Genomic DNA, 17,554 nt, shown 5'->3' with positions numbered 1-17,554 from the left:
GGTGGCTGCAATTAGCAACATAATCGATTATGGAATCTAACCACTTACTCGTTAGCTTTGACTTTAAAATATTTCCATGTTCTTTTGATAGTAAGTTATAATTCAATATTTAGTTGTACTCACTGTATAAGTATCATGATGTTATTTTTTAAGTTTGTCAAATATTACTTAATCACACCTAATCACAAGAAGACAAAAGAAATTATAAGACGAATGATCTGGACGGTCAACTTAGTGTTAGTTATCGTTAGTTATTGTCTGTTTTAACTTAAATTTTTTTTTAAAATTAATTGTCAAGTCAATGGTGGTGAATAAGATTTAGAAGTGTTTGGTCTAATGTTTCAGAAAATCGAACAAATAACTTTTAGTCGTTGGAATACAGAATGGTCGGTGCTGTTCAAATTTATTGATGAATGTGAGAGGTTTTTTTTTTATTTTTAAAAAGTAGTATGCGAGAGTTTTTATCACTGTATCCGCAAATAATTCCGACATGAAAGTTGAAACTGGCCAATTTAAGACCCTTTGCGAGTGATAAATTTGAAATTTGACCATACATAATTATATAACGATCACTTTGATACTTAACTCTTGATTTTTATAATTTTATAAAATTTAGAATGGTCAAAAACTGTCTAAAAGATCAGAGAGAACACATTTTCTCTATTTCCCTCGCTGAGGAAGTGAATGCCTTATTTTTTTTGTAATGAGAAGATTAGTAAGTTTGTTCCTCCTGTAATTTGTAGGAATTGTAGCTAAGATATATGAATATCCAGTATCCAAAGACATTTTTCCGGCACCGAATACTTAGTTGTTCGTACAAATCATGGTCTGCATTGGTACCCTGTTATTAGACCATCTGATGGTACCAATGCAGAGGGAGAATTGTTACAAAAGCTTTGACATTCTACACATTGATTATATCGGAAACTATCCTACTGTAAAATGAGGGGAGGGGACGGGGGTCGCGAGTTGAACAGAAGAAGACATCTTTTTCCTTCAAATTATGGTTTGTTGGGAACTTCTAATTTAAAAACGGTACCAGTTGTGGATCTGCACGATGAGGAAGACCAGTTCTTGCTCCCAAAGCTCTACAGCTGGCAGCTGCCTGCATTGGACACTTTTAAACATCAACAAAAAATCTCAACTCTATTTAACAAAACAAAAAACGGCAAAAGAATATCAAGGCGTGAAGCAAATCAATTAATTTACAAGAAACATAGAAAAGTTGGTGTACCACTTGAGCAGCAAACGGCAACATTTTTTCAGGTGGCATGTTGGCACAGATAGCTACAATGAATTGCCAACAGAAATGATAAGATGTACCAGTGAAATATTGAGAGCAATTGCAAATAGTAAACTAGTGAAGTGATATTCAGTTTCTGTGAAATATGAAATTAGAGGCTTTGGCAGTAATGTTCTACGACTGCTCATATGATTAAGAAACAGTGGAAAAAGGTAATGGAGAGGTGCCATTCGATGTTAAGAAACATATGAGACTATCTACGAACCATATAGGACTGCTCCGATAAATGCATCTCCAGCACCAGTTGTATCAACAAGTTCTGAAGGTGGTATCTTTTCTGCTGTCCCTAAATAAAACCTTCCATTCACCACTCCAAGCCCTTCCGCACTCAACTTTAGCTGATTCTGCAAGGGTTTAAAATTGGAAAACATCAGAAACATAACCAACCCTTATAGATATTATTGTAAAACCGGATTTATTAGGGTCGCTAAAATCCGAACAAAGCATTTTGCGCAGCAGCAAAGTAAAGGCTCAATGAAACGATAAAAGCCAAATTAGCTCTAATATCGAATATCCTATATTAACCAGTTTAATCCTTTCTTAAGAATTTGCACCATGAGACTGACAATACATGAAGTAAAAGTTCTTACTAGTTGTCTTGATTGTGGTATCTCTTTTTTTAGCTTCAAACATAGACACTTTGTTTAGCTTTAAACATAGACACTGGTAGTAAGAAAGACCTCAGTTGAGTAAGTTGCCAAATATTCTCTGATATCGTACAAATTGGTACTACGAAAAATCATCTAGTTTGTCTTGTGAAAATATTATACCAATTAAAACAGATCAACTGTAACTAATTGGAGATAGAAACTTACAGATGAAATACAGGTTGGGATGGATTTGTTCGTGTCTCTTTTCTGCTTCAATAATTCATATTGACTGTCCGCTTCCATTTGTTGAGATTGAACACCCTCTGCTACATGTAAAGACTGCTGATTACATTCTAGTATCATTACTGCATATGCAGACATCTAGTTCACACCTTAAAGCAATGTTTCAAGTGCACAGTTCATAGGATTTGAACAATTTCCTAAGGCTATAAATTTCTTAACTTTGTACTCAGGAACACAAGTACATAACAAATAAAAAAAAGAGTTGAGCAGTTTATACATAGTACATACCCCCTATACATCTCTCAAGCATCAGGCAACCATCGTCACCCAAGGTCACTATCACAAATTTAAGTTTCGGCAACTTCAGAAGCATACAAACAAGCGCATTTGGAATAGATGGAGCCTCAGTCCAAGCCTGTCAAGTTATAAGCATACACATGCATTCTAAAATTATTGTCTTTGAGTAGCATGTGCAGCCATATGCATGATAATACTGAATTGAAGTTCATTAAGCTTATGGATCATCTCGAGACAAATAGCATGATATAGCTTTTACATATACAGCTTCAACTGAAGCTCTGAAAGTAACAATATTAAGAAAACCCATTTCCCAATAGTAGAAATAATAATAATGAAATCTTCCATAATAATTATTCAATTGATTGGAGAGGAGGAAAAGCTTTTTTAAAGTTAATCGACATGAACAAATTTTATTTTATTTTTGCATAATCTTTAAATACATTATTAAACTTAATACATATGTTATGCAGATTCCCCAGTGCAAATATAAGACCTACAAGATCCAACTGGTGGACCTTAGATACATTTTAGTACTTGGACGAAATTGTGATACAGTTAGAGATTCTCAAAATTATGCCTCATAAAGTAGAATGGAGAATAGTTTGCTACTATATATCCAAGTACAGATTAGTGCCACTTTCGAATAAAATCTAGTAACACGACTTGCAATCAATTTTTTTATTTGAAAAGTAACTCTTATCAAAAGTTTACTACTATTAGGTTGCTTGCCTGTGGAAATTTCGCTGAGCATACAACATAATCTGTTAAATTCAAAAGATCATCTAAGCCTTCCCTTTTCTTTTCTGCATCAATGAGCATAGGTATACCAATGCGATTTGCCTGCACTGGAAGAACAAAAATATGGACTTACATTACATGTACATTGTCAATTATGATTTACCTTGAAATGTTTATTTTCAACAATAAACTCCATTAAAGACATTTCACTATTCCAGTATTGAACTTGACAATTTAAGAAGTTTGACGTACTTATTCGGCATCTTCTGGACATACTGAATGCAATGGTCATTTCATATGAGTTTGATGCAACTTAAATAAATTTAGTGTTTGAAGAGAATAGTATGATAAAGGTTGTATGAACCAGTATTGGTGTCAATTGCCAAATGCATTTTCTTCTCGAACCACATCAGAGGATTTTTCTATGTAATTATCAGCAAAGCATAACACATTACTCAGGTCGTGCATTTTTTAGGAAAAGCATGATATGATGGGTAGTTAATTTCATGAGTTTTAAGATATACAGGACTTGCCGGCAGTTTTAGTTTTAAAACAAAGGACATTATACAGCAGACAAAGAGTTCATCCTCCCTATATGCTCAAATGCACAAAAAGAAATGGCAGAAAATAGCACTAATCCGAATTTTATGATCGTGGGCTACCAAATCAAAGATTGACCATGTTCACAAACTAGCATCACAGTAGAAATTTTAAGAAATATGTAATAAAGCAAAAGACAAATTACCTGTTGGGCAATAACTAATGCAGTTTCATGCAATCTTACATCAGAATAAAGTATTCTGACACCATCCAATGCAGCTAACAAATTTGACTTGGAAAGGTCATCAGGGATCATGGGAGGGGACCCTGGAGTGTGAATACATGTCCGAGTCTTCCTGTAATATAATAGTAGTAATGTTTCTTAATAAGTGCCTTCCAAGAAAAAGTGATGGACTTCACCTCGCGATATCTTAATATAGCTTGCATGTATATTTTTATTTATTTTTAAATACTCGGAAAGGTATCTAGAAACCAAAGCTTTAAAACTGGTCAATACTGAAGAAAACATGCTTTAATGACATCTACAGTGTATTCATGTCATCCAGGAAAATGTCTAAACCACAATACATGGTGACGTGTATGCCCCTAAAATGCTATTATAGAGTAAAATAGTGAAAGTAGACAGAAAGGCTCACGTTTCATTGTCAACAATGATATAGGTAAAAGGTGAGTTGCCTTCCTTAGAGACCTGGAATAGAGAAGCGGCATTATAATAAGTATGCAAGACTACAGAAAAAATTGATGCAGGACAGTTCTGGTTGAATATATTGAAACATTAAAGAAGTGGCAAGAAACTGGGGAGGTTTAATAGGTAGATAATGTTTATGTGGTACTAGCTTTATTATCAGGGCAAACTGGACGCAGGCCTTTTCCTGGCCAGAAATGCTCTATACGGATGTGAATTACTAGGCATTATTCAGCTTACCACAAGAAAAGAGGTATCAACGCTATCAGCTTGTAGTTCCTCCAGTATACCTCTTCCTTGAGCATCGTCAGCTATCTATCAGAAAAATCGTAGGCACATACCTATTTAACCTCAGCATACAAAGTTAATGATAGTATAATACCAGTAACAAAAGTTGGATACCTTGGAGATCAACCGTGCATTTAAGCCCAGACGAGCTGCACAGGTTAATGCATTTCCTGCGTTCCCACCTCCTTGAACCTAAGAAGATAAAAGTGTCCAAATAGAGAAATCTTTAACAATTCCCATCAAATACTACTAATTTTCAGTTATAAAAGCAAAACTATCGAAGAAGCATAAAATGATATAGAGAGCAAACTCTTGTAGTTGGGATAAACCACAAATTTCAAATCCAAATTTATACATCATTTAGCGATCAGTCAAATTAATTAAAACAGCAAATACTAAAACTGAACAATAATTTGATTCAAAACCAATCAAATTCGAGACGATCACCTTCAAGCTGGTGCTCCTAATCTTATCATCCGGATTCGGATAAGTATCGACAGTAGCCAAAATATCCACTCCCACACCCCCAACACCTAACTACATCACAAAAATTCAATCTTTAAAACACAAATTACTAACCACAACAATTACATTATACACACAAATATACTAAAAAACATACACATAGAAATTAGAATCAAAGAATTATACCACAGTTCTTCTTTCAGGGAGAGGTGGAAGTGAAGCTGCAGAAGCTTGAACCACAAAAGATGACATTTTTACTCTATAATTCCTGCAAGAACCAAGCTTTTTACTATTTTGTATAGATACAACCAATCTTGTATGTAAAGAACCATGCTTTTTACTATTTTAGTGCCATATAAAACAAGAAATGTGTGTAATTAAATAATCAAAATGCAAATTGGGGAAAGAATGTGAATGGGTACCTAGAAGAGAAAGCTAAAGGGCAGAGATTAAGCATGGTGCTGCTCAACATTATCATTTTCTTGCTAAATATTTACTAATTATGACCAAGAACTGAAGAAGTTATTTTAGCATTCTTACTAATTCTTGCTAAATTCTTCCTAATTATATAAATTTTAGGGGATTTATTTGTGATAAATGGAACTGAAAAGAAAAGACTGGCTGACATTGTTTAGAGTACAGAGAATGTGCAGCCAAAGCAGATAACTTCAAAATTTGTCACAATTCATACATTTTGTGTTGCTCCTCAATCAGAGTCTGTCGTGACTCGTCAGCCGGGTGCCTTTAAATCGGTCAATTTCAGGTAAAGTGCTCGTATTAAGTTTGAAGGAATGAAATTCGAATTTTGAGTTCATCACTCGGTCTATTATTCTATGTTTTTTTTAGAAAAAAATAATATATTCTAAAAATATTAAGTAATTGTTTTCTGAAACATTTAATTAAGTACTTAATATTTTTATTTATCTTAATTTAATTTAATTATATTATATTATAAATATATGCATATTAGTCAAACATTAAAAATTATATTTCAAAAATGCTTTAAAAGAAATAATTCGAAAAGTTGCTTTGAAAAGAAAAAGAAATAAGTATTTTAAAAAAAATTACAAAATGATATATGTAAAATGGGACATAAGAAATATTTTCCAGTCAATCAATCACGTTGTCATTAATTTATTAATTAAATATTAATAATTTTTATTTATCAACTTTACTTTTTCACATATTTTACATATTGTGTTATCCGTGTCTAATTTTGGTGTAAAAAATTGGATTAGATAGATAGAGAGTAATTGAAATTTAAAATTTAACTCAAAACAGACAAAATAAAAGAAAATGCCACAGAACTTAAAATAATTTCCACATTTTAATTTCAAAACTAGCTCAAAAAAAAAACACTTATGAGTCGTAACAATGTCACAAAATAAATAAAAATGTTAGAGAACTTTAAAAAAACACTCAAATTTTAGTAAGTTTTTCTAAGCAAAAAAACAATCTCTCTGAATAATTGTTGAATCTCATGAAAAACATTGTCAGAAATCACAAAAAGTTAACCCTCTTACCCATGGTTAAGAATATACACCTTTGTTACATTTATAAACAGTTAGTGACCGCATATACATTACAGGGAACATTCAACTTTAGAACCAGGTTGAGTTGCTAAGAGAAGTGGCCAAGGTAAAGATTTTTCCCGATTTTCTTCCTGTTTTAACTATAGTTCTTCCCAAGTTATTTGCTCAATGCTATGTGATTCATTAACAAGTCCCCTTGGCTTTATAACCAATTAAATTTTTTAAGATTCGGACTTTCGGAGCATCAGTACTACAGTACTACTATCTCATTACTTATATAGTAACTATCTTTCAATTTGATGTTGCTAACAGTTTTCCGTGACAATAATTCTGGCTGTGCTAACCACCCCCAAATAGCACAAACATGTATTTCCATTCCAATGTCCCGAAAATGGTTGAGACCTAAGAGCAGTGTGGGTAAGCTAGTTACATATCATGTTACCTGAAGACTAACAATACATAATTGAGAACCGCAGGGGGGGACATATTCGTTATGGCATTACAAACTCGATACAAAATTGAGGGACATTACAAGTGACAACATTAGACCACCTTAAATTATATGCAGTAAAACAAAATGCATCATGTGTGTTTTGTTTTGGATTTTTTGCCACTATCCCCGTCTGTTCCCTTCCTTTTCATCCCTCCTTTTGAAGAATTCTTCTGTCCCTGTGACCACAGAAGGAACATGCATAAGCAGGAAACAATGCAAACTAAATGTAATACCAAACAAAACCACTATACCATACATATTTTCATCAAAAATCAGCAACTTAAATTAGATGTTGATGCCAACACCCAGAACATAATATTCTTTGCAAATAGACAGGTTGAGCCTATCATTTTGTATTGATCATTTAGAAGTTGTTTGGTTCATGAGGGGGTATGGGGTTGGAATCAGGAATCGGTTTGAGATGGTATGGGGTTGAGGTATAATTTCTAATATCAGAGCATCTCCAAGAGACTCATAGATAGGCTCGTAAGTCCAAAAATAAGGAGCATGAGAAAAAATAGAGCTCCACGAGACTCTTAGTGGCTCCTAAAAACACTAGGAGACTCTTCTCATTCTTTAAAGAGCCACTACATGACTCCTTAACTTGATTTTTATAATAAAATATTCATTCTCGACCATTTGAATTTGAATTTTTATCATAGTGGAGTTCAAATAAGAATAAGATATAATGTTAGGAGTGGGTATAAAGAGCATTGTTGGAGTTCACACTCCTAATGATGTACTCACTAGCTAGGAGCTCACTATTTTTATTATATTTAGGAGCCAATTAGGAGATAATTGAGATGCTCTCATGTTTTTGGTTAAGTGCCGGAATAATTTTTTTTGATTTAAAATATTATCAAGTTATTAATTAAATTAATATATTTTATCATATTAAAAATTGTAAATATTTTTTTATTACTATTATCATTTATTTGTACATATAGATATTGTTTTTTAAGGAATAAAAATAATATTAAAAAGATACCTTGTACCACCATCCCATAGCCACCATAAGCTTAGGAGTCTGAGGTATGGGTACAAAAATAAAAAAAGATCAACCAAACATGAGGTATGGGTTTGGTTGATTCTAAACCCATATCTGATTCCTGATACTAACCAACCAAACAGAGATGGCAATTTGTACCGAACCGATGGATACCCGAACCGTACCGATCCGATTGGGTTTTACCGAACCCGAATATTTCGGGTTTGGGTTCGGGTTCGGGTTTAATTTTTAAACCCGAACTATTTTCGGGTCGGGTTCGGGTTTATGGCATACCGTTTCGAACCCGACCCGAAAACCCGAAACCCATTTCAAACCGAACCCAAACCCGAACCCGACCCGAAACCCATATATATATATAAATTATTAATATTAATATATTAGTAATTAGTAATATACTAATATGTACATACGTGGTGCGTAGTCTTATTAAGTCATTGTGACTTTGACCCCAAACCTAATTAGCTTCGGGCCTCCTGCTTCTCGGTTCTCACTTTTGAGAGTTGCGATTCAGCGGCACATCAGCGGCAGTGCGGTACATGAGTTCTCGGTTCAGTTCTTATTGACTTTGTTTGTCACCCACAAGGTAAACTATCAGGATGATTTTAGTGCCTTGCTTTTAGTGCTTTTTTCCCCATATTAGCAGACTAAATAAATAAAATGGACCATATAGTTTTGTAATGTTTAAATTATAATTTCCTTTCAAATTTTCAGAATTTGCAATATTTTTATTTTAAACTACTGAATTTTTAAAATTTTATTTTTGCAAAAAAATTATTTATTTCGGGTTTCGGGTTAACCCGAACCCGAAGAGAACCCGACGGGTTCGGGTTCGGGTTTACATAGTTCGGGTTTTTTCGGGTTCGGGTTCGGGTTCGGGTTTACAATATAAATTCGGGTTCGGGTTTGGTTTTTACAAAACCCGTTTCGACCGACCCGTTTGCCATCCCTACAACCAAATGACTCTGTAGTATCTTTCCTCTCATACTTTACAACTGCAAATCATGAAGCTATCTCGGGAAAAGCTCTGGGTAACATGAGGGGTGACAAAATGAACTAAAGGGTTTATAACCTTTTTTACTGACTTGAAATCTGCCTAATGGGAACATTATCTTGAACTTGCGTGCAAACTGAATAATAGATCTTACATCAATATATACATCGATATCATTAAGTGTAAGCTCAGGGAGTATTGTCAGAATTAATTAAAACAATTCTTTTATAAAGGTTAGAGAAAAAGAAGCATAAGAAAAACAATAACTTCTATATACCTGGGCAGAGAAACTTTTGAGAGGATCTCTGTTCCTAGACTTCCCCTGTGATCCTCTGCGGCGAGCAGAGTTATTATTTCTTCTCATTACTGCACTAGTAAGCTTGACAATCTTGCTTGCTTCTTGTGTTGTTGGATCCAATAGGTATGCAGGGACATCACGGAGGTGAGGAGCAGGGGCCTTTTTACTTAAAGGCTTATCATGTTTCAGAAGATCTGTCCACATAATAATAACAGATCAACTCACTTCTCAGATTATCAAAAAATAATAGAAAATAGATGATGCGGCTAAAAAACTCTCTTACCTAAATCCTTGGGATTATTTTGGAAATGGGCCTTCAACCTGCACATGCACAACAACATGTATGTTAAATCATGTTAAGCTTTGAACATTATTTTTCTTCAAAATTAGGTGCATATATGTATGGTGTAGTTTGTAGAATGTCCTTATGATAATGTTTGCACATACAAAGTCAAAACTTATTAAGGTTGACTGGAAATAACTGCAGTCCAGTTAACAAATTTCAAGCGGCATTTACCAGCAGTTCTATGATTAAGTAGATAGAAGTAGACAAACAGCTCATTCATTTGCAAGTCCAAACAAAAAGACAATAACATCCCATCTCCAAAGTAACGTGGCTACACACACACACTAGCTTATAGCCTGTGTGATACACAGGTGAATTATAATATTTGTTCTTTTATTGTACTCCTATATGTTGTAATATTTAATTTACTTCATGGATACATTCATTTTACAATAAAGAGGCCCGTAAGTTGACCCAAATAATGACCGACCGACCAAAACTTTTATTGTTTCGGCTTTAATAGTATATATATATATATATATATATATATATATATATATATATATATATATATATATATATATATATATATATATATATATATATATAGTATGGATATGAGAAGGTACATAGCCTTGTACAATCAAGCACCACATAGTTGTAACAATGAAAAACAGCAGTGTAAGTCTTGAGATAATTATGATATTTAGTTTTAGAAAAAATAATAAAAATTAGGTAAGTAACTATATTTCAAAACTATAGAGAGAAAATAATATAAGGACATGTGGTGCAGATTCAAGGCATGCATATAGAATATGGAGCAAGAAATTACTCACTTTTCAGAATTTAAAATCTCATTTCTTAGATCCTGAGCTCGTGATTCTCTCACTGCAATTTTTGTTACACTTCTTGCAACATCCTGTCAAGGTCAATAAAATAGTATCATGTTATTCATTAAAATAAAACAAAACAGTATACAAAGTGCTTAATACACATATATTACATCCTATACATGATAATTGTAAGAGGGCACCTTAAAAAACAGGCATAAGGGGAATCTTATGCAAAGTTCTAGGGTTCCAAACCCCTTCAACAAATATTTAATATCCAAGATATATAATTTATAAAGATACTACAAAGGTTTTGAATCCGGTTCTTGTCAACAATATATTACAAGCTACTATTAGTTTTATAAAATCCAAAGGTACTAACAAAGTTTAGGAGTTCGATTCCTATCAAACAGCATATAAGGATTCCAAGCTTGACAAATGAAAATATATATATTTATTTGTGAAAGGTCACAAGTTGGATACTTAATTATTACTCCCTCCGTCCCACCCAAATGTTTACATTTGGGTTGGGCACGGAGGTTAAGAAATGTAGTAAAGTACAGATGAAAAGTAAGAAAAATGAGGATAGTGGTAGGACCAGTTGATATTTAATGTATAAAGTAAGTATAGTGAAGAAAGATAGTAAGAGTAGTTGATTGTTATATTATATAATTCTACTATATTTGGTAAGTTTTGAAATGTAAAGAATTGGATGAGACATCTCAAAAAAGAAAGTGTAAAGAAATGGTTGGGACGGAGGGGGGACATAGGTAAAATATATCCGTCAGAAAAAAGTATTACATTTTGACATAAAAAGATAAGTCATGAATTCAATATATTGAGAGATTGCATGTATAAATATATGTGAAGGAAATATGATTCTAATGTATAAAATAGCTATTTAAATATCAAGCTATAAATTATTTTAAAAAAATCTTGTGCATCTGGTTAAAAGGTAGTATTTTACATATATTAATCAGAGATACAACTCTACCATGCCAGACTCAATATTTGTCTTAATGGCTACCCTTGAAATCAGTTCATGTCAAAGATAAATTATAGAATAATTGAATATGTAATAGATAATTCTAATAGAGAATAAACTGACAACTTCAAAAAGAGTGACAAAAACTGACAAAGTAGTATAGACCATTAAAGAACATACCTCAGCTCTATATCGTAGAGACTCAACAGCATTCTCAGTCGGAAAACGGAACTTAGCAATAGGGTTTGAGTCTGGACCATTTTCCCCCAACAAAGCTTCAATTTCTTCGAAAACGTTTTCTTCCTCGGGAGCAACCTGTATATGACAGAAATAGTCAAAAACAATAAAACAGACATTGAACTAACAACTTAAATTGATCTACAGCACAAACATTAGCTCATTTACATCTCGTCAAACGGCAGCTCTCCACCATATAGGCTTTTCTAATAAAGCATTGACTAAGCATAAAAGAAATATCAAACATCATTATGTCGATCAAAAAATAGGCTTAATTAGTTTATGTTGACAGCCTCTAGTCATCGTCTGAATTGTATGTTGATGTACTCAACATATTATCTTTTCTTACTCGGTTAACCCTCTCATTGCCTCCACACAATTAAATGAGTGACATAATTCAGGGAGAAACCAATATCCAACTAGATCACTTCCAAGCCAACTTAACAGGTATATGAATGACAAGGAGTAATATATTAAAAATTGGTGATAACACTTATAAACTAGTCAAATAGTACTAAAGTTGCCCGGTAATACAAGGATTTGATATATTATGAACATTTTAGCTTTGTCCTTGTCCAGGGCCAGAGAGAGAAAAAGAGAAAGCAAGTGCAACATCGTTACGACTATTAAATAATTATTATTTTTAAAAAGTATATTATTCAATGGAGTGCCAGGAAGAAACAATCGTAAAAGTGAACAATCCTTCGAAGGTGAACGCGTTTCTTAGGTCAGTTCAGTGATTAGAACAGGCTTAACCCAGAAATTAAAGAAGGCCTTCAAACCAGTTAAAACATATGAAGATAAGTCTATAAAAAAAAACCAATTCTTCAATTAAAAGCTTACAAGAGACACTGATTCACCCAAGTCATGCGCTCTTCCAGTCCGCCCAATTCTATGTACATATCGTACCGCACTTTGTGGCATATCAAAATTTATAACCTGTTCAAACCACAGCACATGTTACCAAGTGAAAACATTGTATATCGTTTACAGTAAAATAATTGTCAGTTGCATGCTTGCACTTGCACAATTGTTAATGCCTGCCCCTGCACACAAAAGATTCAATGCTCACTACATTAAGTTTTCCCAAGGTCTAACTTGGACACTGATGAGACAAACAACTGATGTCTTTTTAAATCTTTCTTCATATTACAGAGTAAGAGTCTGAGAGATGATACATGACTTGCCTCTTTCTAAGGTCTAACTTTAATGAATACTAATGATTAATTATAAACATCACCCTACGATAAGAGGAAAAAAACAGAGTATCAAACAAATCATTATCTGCAACTTCCTGTAAAAAAAAAAAACTTTATCATATGCCTAAACAGAAGTAGGAGCAGAACATATCCAAGAACTTTGCTTTCATGTCTAGGCTTAATACAGGGAAAATATTAATTAAGATGTTTAACTCTATCAAAAAAGAATGGGAAAGCAGCAGGTAGCACCCATGAAAGCAATTACCAGGTAAAATATATTCAAAAGAATACATGAAGGCACCCATTTAAAAAGTTAGGAACATCTCCACACATTTTTGAGCAGCAAAGTCAAGAACTGATAACTTGATTAATTAACAAAGCCAGTATACTGTTTATGTTCTTACCGTATGCACATTTTTGAAATCTATTCCTCTCGCTACACCAGCTTCAGTGTCTTTGGCACGCCTTTTAGATTTTTTTTTCACGGCATTATCTCCATCCCCGTCTTTTTCCTTTTCTTTGGAGTCACCATCATCAGTAGCAATCATATAATCAAAAAGTCCAGCACTAAATCCCTATGAACACAGTAAATTGACAAATTCAAGACCAAACCTTACATTATCAATGAGATTTAAAGCTTACAAACCATCGTATTGCAAAACTAATAATTTTTTTGAAGTTTATAAAGTGAAGAAGCACAGGACTAGCACTCCAAAGGCTATACCTCAATGATATGTTTACGAGAATTCAGTGGCAACTCGGAATTGAAAACAGCTGATTTGATTCCAAACTGACAGCATCAAAGATATTGTTAACAATTTCAGAAATCTATAATAGCTAAAAATGTATACAGTAATTTAGCCACACAAAAAAATACACAATACACTTTATTCCCAGAAAAGGTTAGTCACATGAACACCTTGCACTAAAATCAGCCATTTCAAGATCTTTCAAGTAGTTGGCCTACCTGCTCCAAGAAAAGCTTTAGTCTAAAGCTCATGTCTATTGTGTTGGTAAATATTAGAACTTTTTTCTGGACCAGCTCCAGCTTTAAGAGGGCAAGGATGTGAACAAGCTTATCGCGAGAACTGCATTTGATCTGCATAACATAGATTAGAACTTCAAAAAACAGCACCATAGCAAGATTTAAATAATTACATATTATAAGTTTCTCAACAGTAAATTACTTTTTCATTCATTTATTCTGTATATCTAAGAAGGAATGTAATTTCAGAGACATCAACAAAGTATAGGTATTAACAAGGATTAATGGAAGTAACAGATTGTAACTAGTAAAAGTGAGGAGTTATTATCTTCACCTTTTCTTCTAGGCATTAGCTTTTCAATCATATTAATATAAATGTTTTAAATTTCCTAAATAGAACTACGCAATTCAGTTGTTTGGATTACTTCAAGCAATGTTAGATTCTCCTTCCTCTAATGTTTTCCGTTCATAATATATCCAAGTTTTGTCCTGCAAGAAGCTTGTCATCATGTCATGTACATCAGTATATCAACCTATTCGTTCCTTTTTATTTTAGAAAACTGCTTCGTCCTTCATCTTCAAGACACATTGCAGTATACAGAAATATTGGTACAATCTTTTGTCTAGAAAAGTAGAACTTTGATAAAGTGACTAAATTACGTAGTGAGAATATAGCTCTAACAAAACCACTTCATTCCACCCTAATCAGTTTTGGAATATAAAAAATCAGTTCAACAAGAGTCTATGTTAGATGTGATATATTCATAACTGAGATTATATTAAATATTAAATATTTGAACAAACAGGTAGTGATGAGGTGATACAAAAGGAAACACTGCATACATCTTCCAGATAGAGTGTGTTAGAATTCAAGTTTAGGGTAGAATCAAACAAACAGAAAAGTAAATATAGCAGAAGATATTCTGGAGAAACCCAAAATGGTCTTGAAGTGCTCACATAATATTGCTGAATATTTTTAGACACAATTTCATCCTTTTCATTCCCATTATCACACAAAGTCAAGATATATGGATTGTGTAGTAGAGGCCTTGCCAGCGTTTCAACTTCTTCACTGCAAATAAACAGAGCAGAAAGTGGATAGTGCATTTAGGAAGTGGAGAATGCATTTAAGGTAGAACAGGATCATATTTACGTTAACCAGAGCCCTAAAAAATTGTCAATTTTGTGCTTGAGGTTCATTGAAGTTTCAGAAAGTTATGGATACAACAATTTGAGGTGCATGGCATAAAATTAGACGCTGAGATTACACATAAACCACAGAAACACACCTTATAGTAGCAGACATAAGAAGGCATTGACATTGGCGAGGTATGTGAACAGTTAGAGCTTTCAAATCATTCCCATGCCCAAATGAAAGCAGAAGATCAGCCTGATAAGATATACAACTAGTTAAACTTGTTTGTACATAATCATCCTGTATTCCCACCAATCCATGTATAAAATTACCCACTACGCATGAGGTGCTACACATAAACTGATTGCTAATACCAACAAGAAGATGTTACCTCATCTAGAACAAGAACAGAAAGTGAATCTTGAATCTGTTTTCCTTGAAGCACCCCTAATTTCAAGCATTTAAGTATACCTCCAGGAGTAGACACAAGAATATCAGGCCGCCCTGCCAATGCTACTTTCTGCCACCAAAAACCGAATATCACTAAACTTCTAAACATGCACACAGTTTTTTGCAAAACTTTTTACCATCAAATATCACAAAATGGAAAAGTACCAAGTCATTAATCTGCGCATCCGTAGTAAATTGAACAACCTTAAGTTGAACTCTACACAACTCAATCAACGACATGGCCTCATTATACACCTACATTCACAAAACCAAAATTACCTCATTTTCTAAACCCAAACACAACAAAATCACATCAAAACCAAGCAATTTCAATCATTACTTGTTGACAGAGCTCCCGAGTCGGAACAACAATAAACACAGCCGGCGCAGCCTTCTTCTGCTCCGAAACCTCCGAAAACAGCTTCTGCAGAACAGGTAGCAAATACGCAAACGTCTTCCCTGAACCAGTATGAGCTCGAGTCACCACATCCTTCCCTTCCTAAACCAACAAACACGCCAATCCTTTAACATTTTGAATAATTTTCAATACGAAACCTAAAAAAGAGTAAGAAACAGTGACACGTGCACAGAACGCATATAATCCTTTGAAAGGATGGTTGAATTGCAACAAACACATAAATTCCTGGATCGATATATTTCATACAAAACCAAAAAAAAAGTGCCACGTGTACAATGAGAGTTGGATTGCAACAAACACATCAATTCTGCGATATTTTTCGACATTTTTAGATGCGAAATCAGAAAACAAGGAAAAAACAGTGCCGCGTGTACAAATTCATATAATTGGATAAAATCGAAGTAGAAATTGAGATTTACTAGGATTAACGGGACGGCGGAGCATTGGATTGGAGTCGGCTTGTTCACGCCTTTCTTCGAAAGAGCGCGAATGAGACGAGCGTCGACCCCGAGCTCTTCGAAGCTCTTCGAAGTCTCGTCGGCTTGTTCTCTGTCTTCGACTTCGATATCTACCGACGATTTCGCTGCTGCCATTGTTTTAGGGTTTAGGGTTTTGCAGGTGTTTGGAGTGTTAACAAACGAAGATGTGACTAGTCATTTTAGGTTTGGCCTACGCGGCATTCCAAAAATTTATAAAACGAAATATTTATTTTTCTTCAACTTCTTTCCCTTGTAGTATAATTCTCGTAGATAACTTTTTTGTTTATTATAAATTATAAATTATTATAAATAGAGATGGAATTTGAAGTCAAAAAATAAAGAAATTCTTAACAAGTATGTTGATTAGATTTTGATTTTGATTTTTCCTTTAGTTTTCATGTGGTTATAAGAAACAGAGATTAGTTTTACTCTTTTTTTAGAGAGGTCGGTTTTACTTATTATTTTAAATAAAATAACTTAACTTGTACTTAGGCATTGCAATAAATTGAGTTTTAGCTAATAAACTTAACATATTGTTTAATATTATGTTCAAGTTTAAATATTTCATATGATGTTTAAAAGTTTAGCAGTTTTATTGATATCGAGGACACTTTTTGATAATAACTAATAGAAATCGACATAATTGATTAATATTATTAATTAAAAGTGTTTAAAAATTGTCTCGACATGAAAATGTTATTATTAGTTTTATTATGTATTTAGATTTAAAATCTGAAAATTTATTTTTTACATAAACAATGTCACTATTTTTAAAATGTTAAAATATATACATATATTACACACCGTTTGAAACTAATATACACACTGTTATTTTTTAAATAGTTAAAGTTAACGGCAGATTGAGACGGAATAGTGACCAGCGATCAGAGGTTACAACTTGCACGGAAATGTTAAGTGTCGGGTGTATATTGCCATGTTTTAAAGTTCATGTACTAAACTGTATTTGGAGCAACTTAGGAGTTACAAAATATAATTAACTCTATTTATAAAGATTATGATATTGTTTTTTATATCACACACTTTCGAAACAAGT

General features: G+C 33.3%; 2 protein-coding genes across 3 annotated transcripts; both read right to left on the bottom strand.

The window, feature by feature from the left end:
* Nucleotides 1-1,007: 1,007 nt before the first annotated feature.
* LOC108211937 (uncharacterized) lies at nt 1,008-5,882 on the bottom strand. Of its 2 annotated transcripts, none has more exons than XM_064086162.1 (13): nt 5,865-5,882; nt 5,360-5,441; nt 5,156-5,245; nt 4,823-4,900; nt 4,661-4,735; nt 4,371-4,423; nt 3,920-4,070; nt 3,166-3,276; nt 2,425-2,551; nt 2,119-2,216; nt 1,509-1,647; nt 1,235-1,287; nt 1,008-1,105 (listed from the first exon to the last, which is right to left on the bottom strand). In XM_064086162.1, coding segments are annotated over exons 1-13 (1,143 nt in total). In that variant the 5' UTR covers nt 5,867-5,882; the 3' UTR covers nt 1,008-1,021. The 2 variants fall into 2 exon arrangements, with proteins under 2 accessions (XP_063942232.1, XP_017239148.1); XM_017383659.2 differs by lacking the exon at nt 5,865-5,882 and adding an exon at nt 5,596-5,743.
* A 1,177-nt stretch (nt 5,883-7,059) lies between these two features.
* LOC108212345 (DEAD-box ATP-dependent RNA helicase 16) lies at nt 7,060-16,703 on the bottom strand. Its single transcript, XM_017384092.2, has 15 exons — nt 16,441-16,703; nt 15,944-16,102; nt 15,769-15,858; nt 15,545-15,673; nt 15,308-15,408; nt 14,976-15,090; nt 14,001-14,132; nt 13,758-13,823; nt 13,438-13,608; nt 12,678-12,773; nt 11,778-11,912; nt 10,619-10,701; nt 9,780-9,817; nt 9,476-9,690; nt 7,060-7,374 (listed from the first exon to the last, which is right to left on the bottom strand). Exons 1-15 carry the CDS (start codon nt 16,612-16,614, stop codon nt 7,288-7,290), a joined length of 1,791 nt encoding a protein of 596 aa, XP_017239581.1. The 5' UTR covers nt 16,615-16,703; the 3' UTR covers nt 7,060-7,287.
* Nucleotides 16,704-17,554: the final 851 nt, after the last annotated feature.

The sequence above is a fragment of the Daucus carota genome, chromosome 1, assembly GCF_001625215.2.
Source record: "Daucus carota subsp. sativus chromosome 1, DH1 v3.0, whole genome shotgun sequence".
Taxonomy (NCBI): Eukaryota; Viridiplantae; Streptophyta; class Magnoliopsida; order Apiales; family Apiaceae; genus Daucus; species Daucus carota.
The sequence above is the reverse complement of the archived record's forward strand: the minus strand, read 5'-3'. Positions and strand labels throughout refer to the sequence as shown.